The 12,638-nt window shown below is 49.6% G+C and overlaps 1 protein-coding gene across 1 annotated transcript in view; it reads right to left on the reverse strand.

The window, feature by feature from the left end:
* Window positions 1-2,339: 2,339 nt before the first annotated feature.
* The window catches only part of TMEM259 (transmembrane protein 259), a 33,809-nt gene continuing 23,510 nt past the window's right edge, over window positions 2,340-12,638 (reverse strand). The window contains exon 12 of the mRNA XM_066604659.1: window positions 2,340-8,157. Within this exon, the coding sequence (XP_066460756.1) occupies window positions 7,561-8,157 (597 nt within the window). The 3' untranslated portion in view covers window positions 2,340-7,560. The remainder of the gene's footprint in view (window positions 8,158-12,638) is intronic.

Raw genomic sequence — 12,638 nt, forward strand, 5'->3', positions numbered from 1 at the left:
AAGTTATTCACTTACCTGTTCCGTTGCTAGCGTCCTCGTCGCCATGGTGCCGTCTAATTTTCGGCGTCTAATCTCCAGATTAGACGCGCTTGCGCAGTCCAGGTCTTCTGCTTTTCTCAATGGGGCCGCTCGTGCCAGAGAGCAGCTCCGTGTAGCTCCGCCCCGTGCCGATTCCAGCCAATCAGGAGGCTGGAATCGGCAATGGACCGCACAGAAGCCCTGCGGTCCACCGAGGGAGAAGATCCCGGCGGCCATCTTCACCGGGTAAGTAAGAAGTCACCGGAGCGCGAGGATTCAGGTAAGCGCTGTGCGTTTTTTTTTAAAAGTCCCTGCATTGGGTTATGTTTCGCGCACAACGGGGGGGCTGTTGAAAAAAAAAAAAAAAAAACGTTTCGGCGCGGGACAACCCCTTTAAGGATTAGCAGTAGAGATGAGCGAGCATACTCGCTAAGGACAATTGCTCAATCAAGCATTGTCCTTAGCGAGTATCTGCCCGCTCGGAAAAGGTTCAGGTGCCGGCGCGGGTGAGAGGTGAGTTGCGGCAGTGAGCAGGGGGGAGTGGAGGGAAGAGAGGGAGAGAGAGATCTCCCCTCCGTTCCTCCCCGCTCCCCGCTGGCAGCTGAACCTTTTCTTCCGAGCGGGAAGGTACTCGCTAAGGGCAATGCTCGATCGAGTAATTGCCCTTAGCTAGTATGCTCGCTCATCTCTAATTAACAGTCATTTCAAGGATTTCTGCCAACCAAGGGATTTCCATGCAGCTGCATATTTGTGTCAGGACGCCACGATCGCCCAAGTGAATGGACAAGAAAACGCTAAGATTGGGACTCGTTCGTGGTTTTTCTTTATTCACACTAACTTAACGGTGCGTGCGGGCGACCATTAAAATGCATACGCTCGTGTGAATGAGTCCTTAAAGTCATGTGAGCACCGGTGAATCTGATATCTAATTAATCCCTAGTTTCATTTCCCCTGTGTAACATTAATTGCGGCCTCATTTTGTATCTTTTTTGTGCTTTTCTGTATCAAATCTAAGTTTCTATCCAATCTACACTTTATTTTAGGAGCGCCAATCATGTACCCCAAGTGTAAAATCCTCTCCGCACTCCGTATAGAAGAGGACAGCAGGGAGTCTCTTCTCAGCAACTCCAGTCATGTGACCAGAAACAGCGCCATTCGAGCACATCCGCTGGGCCAAAGAAAGAAGATCCGGCCGTGAAGAAGGGAAGAACCGCATCGTCCCGGACAGGTGAGTTTATTCTTCTTTTTAGGCCTCATGTCCGCGGGGCAGGAGGGACTCGCTACGGATTCTACATGAAGAATCCGCAGCGGGCCTGATTTTCCTCGTGGACTTGAGGCCTTAAGGTGTCTTCTCACACCCCTTCTGCGTACTCTACATATGAAGTAATGAGGCCCCCCCACTATCTAGGTGTCTCAACACGCTTTTTAAGGTGCTCTCCTTAATAAGAGACAACACCCCTCTTGACCCATCTCAATGAAAAACCCATCAGCACCCCGGCTGCCCCTCGACATCCGTTCAGTGACCTCGGCAGGGTAGGAATTAATACATTCAGCCAATAGAAAACTAGAATATTAGCCTTGTCGGCAATATAAAAGGCATACAAATCCCTCGAGTTTATGAATGTCGGGGGGACGAGAGGTGAAGACCCTTCCGTTACCCCAGAGGAGAGTTTGTGCAAGTAGTAGCCACTCTTGGGCGTCCTTCTTCTAAGGGTTCAGACATGGGGATTGAAGTAGCATTCTCCACGTCACAGCACAGGCGTGGTCCGCACTCCATACAGCCTTCTACAATGTCCACCAGCATTATATGGTGAAGTGTTCTCTGGGACTCGTGAGGTTGTTCGCAGGCAGGCGCGGGGGGAGAGGATATTCTGGAGACATGACCTGTTGGGGCCCCTGGAGGTGGCTGCCCTTGAGTAATATATAAGCCGAGAGCTACAAACTGACCCGTGGCTGCAGGACATGTAATATGGAGCCGCAGCATGACAGGTCGGCGCGTTCTCATGATCCCGACAGTCAGCAGATCGCAGCACAGGCTGAGGAGCCACAAGTGGTGGGGCAGCTCCAGCCTAAGGGTGTAAGCCAACCTGAGGCGCTGGGCATACCTGAGGAGCCACAAGTGGTGGGGCAGCTCCAGCCTAAGGGTGTAAGCCAACCTGAGGCGCTGGGCATACAGCGGCCCGCTTACCCTACATTTTTCTGAATTATTGCCTTTACCAAATTCTGCTTGTTTCCTGTTGAAAAAGTAAAAGTGCAATGCCAGCGCCCCCAGTGGCCACACCGCTCACTACGCCCACCTCCCAATATACTTCTGCACTCCATGTATTTAAGATATAATATTTATTAACATATATACAAACAATTTATCATCAATTCCATCAATTTGCTGAGGTACAATTAACCAGACGTTGGGGTGCCAGGCACAGATCAGCGGCGCCCCAATCATTTTTCCATTTCACGTCATTAAAAATAATAAGCCCTCACTAGTCTGTGCATAGGGAAGGCTGCTGCGAATCCGACTCCATTCATGTCCGTGTGTGGGAGGAAGCAGGGCGGCTCTGGTCCATTAGAAAGCAAACTGTCAAGGTTCAACCGACTGTATAGAGATGTCGCCCAGCGCCCGTTGGTGGCCGCATGACTATTGGCCAAACTCCCCGTTTCCAGCGGTTATTTGGGTGGGCACCTTTATCCCAGAACAACCATGTTAAGGCCGGTGCTGCTATAGGGTCCCCTCTCGGATTCCCGTGCCACATACAGCTGTGGGAAGAATGGCTACAGCAGCAAACAATGCCCGTCGCCCCGCCTCAGGAATCCATGGCCAGCACGAAGGCAGAAGGGCCATTTACGCGGGACAGTTACTAAAAATGCGTACAAACGAACGACCTTAAGAAATCGTCCCGCGTAAATGAAGAAAAATATAGAACCGTTTACATACAACGGTGAGCCAGCGGTGGTGTTTATGCCAACGCTACCCACTCAGTGTTACACATAGGTGGAGCGCTGAGCGAGATGCCCGCGGTAAAGTCTGTCAGTGTAAACACTCTGTACGAGTGCCGACGACCTTAGCGGTGACTTCAGCGCTCCTGCAGTCGGCCCGTGTATATGGGGCACTACGGAGCCGCTGGAGTGTTTCTGCAGTTACAGCGGTGGGCAGCGCAGGTGTTGGCGGCAGTGAAGCTCAGGAAGGGAGCGTTCACAAGGGCGAGTGGCAGCCCGTTAGAGATATGGACAGAACGCACGGATAAAAACACCACGAGGAGGGCAACATATTTATTACACCAGCCATTTTTTTTCTCTTCGTACTGAAAACTTGCAGCATATCCTGCTTGTGGGCCGTCCCTCGCGAGGAATTGCGCATTACTTCCTGCGGCACGGTTAAAGAAAAATACAATCACATCACACGCCATACAATCTGCATGCAAAGGAGTTTCCCAGATGTGAGTGGGGCCGACTGCAGACGAGCGGTCGGAGCCCGCGGCAGAGTCCAACGCCGTGTCTGACCAGCATCCGCGCACACCTGTCTTTTTCTCCGCTTTCCTGTTCTGCGGACTATCCGCACGGCTCGCTGTCGGACATGCACAGTAAAGATTTTTCCTTTTAGTGATGAAGCAGAATCCGCGACCTTTCCGCAATGTCAATAGCAGAAGGGCCGCGGATCGGACGGCTAATGGAAGCCGCCCGCACAAAGCTGGAACGTGCCGATTTTCCCTCTACGAGCGGAAAATTTGATCAATTTCCGCTTGTGTGCAGGAAAAAGCGGTTTTCAACAGCGTGAGTGGTATTTGCCGCAGAATCCGGAGGCGGCCGCTCACTCCTGTTTCCACAATGCGAATATGGCTGTGCGCGGGCGGCCCAACGCAGGACTTACCTTCAGGATGGGGCGCCCAAAGTTTTAGAGTTGGGAAACCCTTTTAAGCATCAGTAGCAAAACTTCAGCTGCAGCGGCTTGCCGGCTTCCCACATTTGTGGTTCCAACCTTCCCACCTCGCACCTTTATGGGGGGGACGATGCAGACCACTAGCGCTCCCAGTGCCCAACTGGTTACATTAGAGGCACCGGAGCTGTAGTCGCTCAGAACCGTTCCCGACGCACGTCACCAACAGCGAAATATCCTGGGCTCCCATAATGCATTAGTGACGAGCCTACAGGTCTCCTACATGGGAACAGTGACTCCATCTTATTAACCCCTTCGTGACCAGGATAGTACACTGCATTACTTATGTAGCGCATTCTACTAAGCCTATGACAGCAGCGTATAAGAGTCGGTAGGAGGCCGGGTGACACGGTAGACCTTTGTCAGACTTCCAGCTGCCAGGGGAACCCATTGGTACTTTGCGATCGCATTGCGGGGTGCTGATGGGTGACATAAGGAGCCCCCTCCCCATCATCTACTTAAATGCTGCAGTTGGCATTGTGGCATATATGAGGGTTAAACTGCCAGAATGTGAGGTTTCTCCACTCCTGGCTGCCAGTCAGCCAAGCCAATACGTTAGGCCACTTTCACACGGCCAAGAAAATAGGTGAGATTTGTGCGTTGCAAGACGCACAAATCTGACAACTATGAACCCCATTATTTTGGACGGGGTCCTACAGGACAGATATTTTTTTCCAGAATCGCAGAGCAGGGGAAAAAAAATTTAGACGTTACCGCACAAAGCGGGCCGAGGAAAAGCATCACAGGGCGTGCGAGGTGCATGTGGCTTCCCATTGAAAACAGTGCCTGATCCTACTTCCCTGAAGCGATGCACAGTTCGATGGAGGGCAGAGATCTATGGCCAGATACGCTCGTCGCTGTGCTATTAGAGTTATGCGCAGGTTTAACGCCCATCTGTGAGTCGGCGACAAGGCGTATTACACACAAGCTGCTCTTTGCCATATACTAGCTCTGCTACGACAATGCTTCCCTCCTCTGGCCACCAGCGAGGGGGGCGCTCTTAAGAAGCCTTCAATGTGTTTTACCCGTTTGACGTAAAAACAACACAACACACGAGGAAGGACCTAAAGTGATTAAACCTTCAATCTCACCCCACGTTGGATACTCTTAAGAAACAAACCGCGGTCTCTGCAGAGACCGAAACGTGTGAGCGATTACATTCAGTACGGCAACGCCGCCTGTATCGGTTCCACGCACCAGCGACGCACTGTCAGTCATCAAGGTCTAGGGAAGCTTATTATGTCCTAATCCATTAAGGAGACACTTCATGAAGGAGGCGGCGAGCGGTGTAGATTTGTATCACACATGTAAAAACCCCAAACTATTGGCACTTTCCAAGGGGCGGACCGCAGAGCGATGGGTCCATCTAGAACAGAACCTCTGCTGGACACATGGAGCCTGTGAGAACAGGAATATTGCACTATGCCTGGCTGGTTAAAGCAAAGAGCTAGAAGGGGCAACTGGAGAATCTATAGGGTCTCCTTCGGCCTACTGAGCATCCCAGAGAAGATCCCATCCTTGTGCGATGCCCCATAGAAGAGGCTCAGAGTACAAGGGGGCAGCCTGCACAAAGGGCTTCTCTCGGTCCTTTATGGGGTTCACACTTCTCTCCCGCTTTAGTAATATATATTCTCATTGGAGCCCATTATTCTGATTCAGAGCTGCAAGACTTGTAGGCCGCCTTAACCATGAATGGGGGAGCGTAGAGGCTTACAGCAGCCTATGGGATTATCAGTATGCAACAAGCTCACAAGCTCCCCCTAGTGGCAGCTACAAGCATCCAGCAAATTCTCTCTGAAATCTATGACCAACACAGGAGATTTAAAGGGAATGTATCACCCGTATTCGTTACTAATTACAAGCAGATCGTGAAACATTTTTCACTTTTTCCAAATTTGTTTTTATTTTCCAATTGTAGATGTCTTTCCTTCCATAGTCTGCACACGACGACTACCAGGGCGGCAATCTCACCTTTGCTGCAGAGAGATACTTTACAACAGTGTCAACAATGTACAAAAAGAGACCCATGGACTTCTATGGGAGACTTTTCTAAGCATCTTCTGTGACATGTAAAGAGGCAATTATGCAGGAAGGGGTAGGAGGTGAGCTGTGACCATCATCTATTGTGAATGGTGGATCCTAATGTCATCTATATAGAGGTACTATCTTTCATTGTATTTCTGTCTGTGGTAATGAGATGACTGGTGAAAAGACTGCTGTACAGAGCAAGTGGTGTCAGACTATCATTACACTTCGTGATCAGTGGGAAAGCTGCAGGATTTTTTATAGCGTAACAAAAAAATGGTTTTAAAGTCACCAAAAATTCTTTAAAAATATGTTGAGCCTAAAAACGTAATTATAAAATAGGTTATTTTCTGGTAACACATTCCCTTTAAGCTCAGTATTGGTATCAGACACACAAGGCTCCAACCGTTAGAAAGATACATTAAAGGGCTTTTCCAGGGATAACACCACAGATGATGTATCTCCAGGATCGGTCATCAATAGTGGTTTGGCTGGGGTCCGCCGGGTGGGACACCAGCTAGTTGGCTACCCACTACCAGCACCGCAATACACAAGGGTCGGAGCGGAAGCAGCTGGCTCCGGCCAGTGGAAAATCAATGCCTGCAATTAAAAGCGTCCCGAACGGCGGGCCCCAGCCAATCTACCATGGCGGACCCATCCTGAGGACAGGTCATCAATAGTATTCCTATGGAAAACCCCTTTAATTTGCATAGAAACTAAGTAGATAAGAAAGAATGGACATTCACTAGATTTAAGACCAGACTCCATTGCTTTCGGTATGAAGATTTTGCCGGAAGTGATCCAGTTTTATTCATGAGCACAGCCTTCAGGAATGCATCTTATTGGATGGCCACTTATTATATATGTAGGTGTATCTCCAAATACACGCACACATACAAGTACGGACGTGTATCTGCATGGAGCCGCCACTCCTACTGCTAAAAAGAACAAAAGTGCCATATAATAGTAAAACAGGTTTCCCACATTCGTGCAGAGTCACAGGTAGAAAGGCACAAACACAAATACCTCCTGCCACAACCAAAGCGGAAGCCACGGGACCGCCAACCACGTCCGCCCAACGGGAGAGTACACTGGGCACAAGCAGACAACTTCAGTCTGCCAATATTGGTGTTCGCTGACAGGCATTATTCGGTCGCTCGTTCTTGGTCCAGCGGTTGTGGGTTGAAATAATGAAAAGCTATAGTGCCCATAGGGACTCTGTAATAAACGCTCTGGAACCCCTAGCAGACTAGCTTAAATATCTTCTCCGAAATATGGCTGTTAAATCAGACATGGCATCAACTGGTAAGGATGCCAGCGGGCGCGTCTGTGCACACAACACAGACGCCCGCACAACTCCATCTAAGAAAGTCCCGTTCCCCATCTTACATTTTCCTAGGCCAATACGTGGCATTTATTTGAAAAAGGAAAGCGACTGCAGCGGGTCTGTGCGTGTCCACAACACACGCATGCACGGTCCTCTGCAGACCAGTCAGAGATAAATGGTCGGTGCAGCTCCTCCTTAGGAGAACGCACTCCTCCCCGATGCAATGAGGGCAGAAGGTTTCCAACACAGACCGAGCTCACAATTCAGCAGCCCCGCGCTCGGCCTCCGGCTGTGGCGCACCGGCTTCTGACGGCACCGATGCCGAGAGATTGTTTTGCTCTAGATCAATGCTGGTAACAGACAATCTGACTGGGTTACAGTTTGTGGGAAGCGTGGTTACTTGCACTTGGGGGTCAGTCAGTTTTTTGGGACGGTTATCGGGAGTAGCCGTTTGCAGAATAGGAGGTGGGTCCCCAGTCTGCGTGACTTCTGTAGTGCCAGCGTCAACGGGTTGGCTGCTAGCGGCTTCGTGAGTTGGTTCTTCAGAGAGAGTTGACAGAAGCTCTAGAACATCTTCTACGGGTTGTGCTGCTGTTCCACCACCGTCTGAATGTGTAGCAGCTGACAGAACAGCGGCGGCCACTAAGCTAGAGGGTGGCGGCTGGACAGTAAACCCCGGGGCCGGTGGTGGCGTCACAATAGATGGCTCTGATGTAGTGTTGTTGTTCAGGTTGTCCTGAAGGCTGGTTTGATTCTGCCCGGCCTGCTGGTTCTGAAGGAGCATCTCCTGGATGCGGATCTGCTGGAGGATGGCGGGAAGTTCATAGTGATGGAAGAAGTAGATCATCGAGTGCTAGAAGAACAGAGAGCAAAGCATGCAGTCAGAGGTGGCCAGGAATACGTGTCTACCTGCAGAACCCGTGGCGGCTCCCTGCTCCGGTCTTCAGCTCACACACATCTGATCGGTCCAAAAGCAGATAAACACCTTTTACTAAAGAATCTGCGATTCCTATTATTGTACATGAAGATCGCTGACCGGCCTCGTGCCCGCAGCGGAATTTGACCCTTCTGTTTTTTTCTGTACTGCGGATGTGTGCAGAAGCGTCGGCGCACATGCGCAGTCCTGTTTTTTTTCTGCCCAAATTCCTGCTTTGCCGCGGATCAGACGGCTTCTATTGACTTCAATGAAAGCCGTCCGCACGGAATCTGCGCTGCAATGGAGCGTGCTGCGATTTGTTTTCCACATGTGGAATCCAGAAAACAGATCCGCATGTGTAAGATAAAATACAGGATTGGGTTCCTCATTGTGATATATAATTTGTGTAGTCTCCGATTACGGGGTGCATATGGGGACGGTGCTGGTTGGCATCAGCAGCGGCTCATCTCTGACCCCATGACATCATATAAGACCCCTGCGGCATCCAAAAGAGCCTCAGTTACACGAAAAACATCCCCTGTAGTGACAGTAGTCGCTAGAGCTGACCTGGGTCTGCTGGGACCCTACAGCGCTGCCTCGGCAGGGGGCACCCGGTAGCCACATGATCACCAGGTCAAATCATGGAAGTAACACTTCCACTTTCTCCCTTTACTACACTGATCTCAGTGGGGACTATATATCCTGTAAAGGAGAAGGCAGAAAAAAAAAACGCTTCCGCCTTCTCCTCTAGGTCCTCGGCTGTCACTAACAGCCAAGGACTCGAGCTGCTCGTTACATCGCAGGAGCTTTAATCCCACAACGAATTTTTACTATTGACTGGGATTTAAATCAAGGACTAAGCAACATACATTTACTGTGCTTGGTCCTTAAGGGGTTAAGGCTCTGTTTACATGTTGTGTGTTCCCTTTTTAACAGAAGCAGTAAACTGCTGTCCGTGATATGCGCGGGCCTCTCTGCCAGCAGCGCCATGCAGCCTTACCTACTTGCTGACTTTTTATCCACAGAGGATTGGGAATGATCTTTGCAATATTAGACCTATAGGATACTGGAATTTACAAGCTCCTCCCCCCTTTGTATGTTTCACTTAACCCCTTAGTGACCAAGCCTGTTTGCGCCTTAGTGAAGAAGCCAAATTTTGGGTCTCTGACATGTGCCACTTAACATATCATAACTCCGTCAAGGTTTTGCATATCCAAGCGAGTCGGACATGTTTTTTGTCACATATTGTACTTCATTTAGGTGGTAAAAAAAGACCGATTAAGTTTGTGTATATTTAGTAAAAGCGCCAAAATTGAAAACATTTTTTTTCCACATTTTCAACTGCAATATCTCAGATATGTGCAAACACCACTGTACAAGTTTTAGTAAGATCTAGATTTCCATCTGTTTAGTTTTTTTTAACCATTTAGGAGACGTACAAATTTAACATTGATTATCAACATTTTAAAGAACACTTTGTTTTCCGGCACCGAGCCAAGAGTGCAAAGGCTCATGGGTGTCAGAATGATGGATACCCCACAAATGACCCCATTTAAAAAATACACCCCTTAGTATATTCACTGAGGGGGTCAGGAGGATTTTAACCCCACAGTTTCTTTTCAGGAGATAATGCAATTTAGAGGAGAAAAAAATAAAATTTCCTATTTTTTTTCTATAGTGCACATAAAAATGAAGACTTTCACCCCAAAAGGGATCCCCGTTTGTCCCGTGTTCAAAAACATACCCATAGTGTCTGTAATCTACTCGTAGGACTTCCAGGCCCTATTGTTCACTTGTGCAGAAAAAAAATTGACTCCCTAAAAATAACAATCCCCCCCCCCCCCCCCCCCACACCTAAACCTTAGATAAAAGTAATAATGTAAACTGTGTGGCATGTCCGAAGACAGGGGTAATTACTGAGGCCTGGTTGGGACGGGCACATGGGGCAATAAAATCAGGTATCCCTACTCCTCCCATGCTTGTTTCCCCCCCCCCCCCCCAAAGGTATTTCGTGACCTCAGCGGCAGGAATGGGGTGTAAGAAGTGGCGCTCTGTGAGTCTTCGTAATCTAGCTGGGGTGCGGCGGTCTCACACAGGAGGCGCTTCTGGAGCTGCAGGAAGGCGAGCGTTCCCGGGGCTTCTTGTAGATTACGTATTACAGGCAGCGGTCTGAGTAGCTCCGGGCTCACCCGGCCGGATGTGGAATCCGCTTGCGGAGGCCTGCAGGGGATCCCGGCTGTGACCCTGCGTACGGCTGCATAATGTACTGCACGTAGTTGCGTCCTCACACAGGCGGTCATGCGCAGTACTCCTGTTTTTGTTCACATTTCCTCTGCCGGCGCTCAGTGGTGACGCCGTTACTCGCAGCCCGTATACAATGTAGTTGCGTATGGCCTGCGGGTATATCCACAATCATGGAGCACAATGGGCTTTATGTTGCCGAGATCTGCGGTAAAATAGAACCTGCTGCCTTCTGTTTTCTGCAAGTAGAATACGTAATTCCGGCCAGCTCAACATTGTGTAATCCAGTGGATTTGATTGATCCACGTTTTACCACGAATCAACCGCACGCAGAATCCGCAATTCCTATCCGGTCGTATGAGAGCAGCCTAAGGCAGCCGTGTTTCCCCGAAAATCAGACACCCCCTGAAATTTGCAGAAGCCCCAAATATAAGGCATCCCCCGATAGTAAGGCATAGTCAAGTGTGCAGGCAAGTCAAGAGGCCTGTCCCCTGCTGCCATCCCCGTTGTCTCCTACCTCCAGATGTATAGGTAGATCTGCAGACAGTCTGCTGTTAACCTGTCCCTGCTGTGCTGTACGAGTGTGCTGTTGTGAGCTCCCCTTGCTGGCTGGAAAAGTCCATACTGTACGTTCTGTTCCTGCTGTACATGTCTGCTGTGATGAGCTCCCCCTGGTGGCCGGAAGCTGCAATACCATCCCTGCTTACAAGTGGTACAGGAACTTCTGTCTGCAGACAGGTACGTTACTTTACAGCCCTTATTTTTTATGGCTCTGTGTGTGAGTCAGGCAACCTGTGTGTGATTCCTAAGGCTGGGTTCTCACAGAGCGTATTTTCAGCGGAAATCTCGCAGTTTGGCCACAGGGATAAACAGCGAGATTTCCGCCGGGAAAGCGCTGCTTCAAGACCCACGGCACTCAGCCGCTTGTTTTGAAGCGACCTGGCTGCACGCTTTTCCGTTTCTGTGGTTGGTGAATCCGCACCACAACACCGGCTTCTCCCAGCTTTGCCGTGACAGATTTGCTGTACCATGTGGAGATTTCTGAGAAATTTCGTCCACAAAGCTGGCCAATTGAGGGATTAGCGGCCACAGACGGATTTGCCGCGGCGAAATAAGACGTAGCGCATATTTGGGAGCAAAAATTAACATAAGACGCGTCTTATTTTCGGGGAAACAGGGTAGCTACCTTTTTATCACGGTACCAGGGACTGCGTACTGCGACCCCTAGTGAAATCTCCAGGCTCTCGGCTACGTTTGGTAGCCAGGAGGAGGGAGATTTTAAATTGTGCTGACGGGCGCATGAGCAGAAGCCGGGGTAAAGTCCATGGATAAATCCAGGGGCCTTCGGTAAGTAATTTCATCTCTCCTCACAGATACGATTCGTAGAGGAAGATAAAACAAACTTTTACATGATTGATGTCATCGATTGGATAACAGCGATCACGTGACCGGGTGCTGCATACCCCAGCCCATGGCGGCATCTCGTTACTCTCGGCTATTTTTGTGAGCTGGGAGCAGAGAGATACTAAATTTCCCGGGCTTCCCAGCCTTCTGCACATGCACCTGACATTTTACGACTGGCACGCATGCGCAGAAGACTGCGTCAGGTCCTCGCAGGACCAGAACGTCGGAAGGCATCACAGAAGACGGAGTTGAGCAGTTTAAGCTCCCCTCATGGATCCGATCTGTGAGGGGAGATGAAACTTTGACTTCAACTTTTTTTTTTTACCTTTATGCGATCGCCATTATCCAATGGATAATGGCGATCGCGTGACTTTGGAGGGGGCAAAGGGTGTCCACACACAGCTGCCCCCCATGACAGCTCCAGGCTATCGGCTACCTCTGGCACCTCAGGGAGCTGCCACACTCCAAAACCCTGCGGCGTTAGTCTACAGGGCTGGTGTGTTTTTACGAATATCTGCAGCATCCTGGGTATCTGGGCCCTGAAGAATGAAGCCCAGATACCCAGGATGTGAAAACACATGGTGTCACCAAGAGGTCCAGAGGATCACTTTATATGGATTCATTATATGGTTGTTTGTGCGTTTGCTAATTATCGTTCAGTGATCTACTGCTTATTCCTGCTGGTTTCCGGCTCATCTTTTTTTTCTATTATTTTAATTGTTTTTTTTTTCAGTGTTGTTCATTAACTAAGTTTTGTTTATACTTTATGCAGT

The sequence above is a fragment of the Eleutherodactylus coqui genome, chromosome 5 (genome assembly GCF_035609145.1).
Source record: "Eleutherodactylus coqui strain aEleCoq1 chromosome 5, aEleCoq1.hap1, whole genome shotgun sequence".
Classification (NCBI taxonomy): domain Eukaryota; kingdom Metazoa; phylum Chordata; class Amphibia; order Anura; family Eleutherodactylidae; genus Eleutherodactylus; species Eleutherodactylus coqui.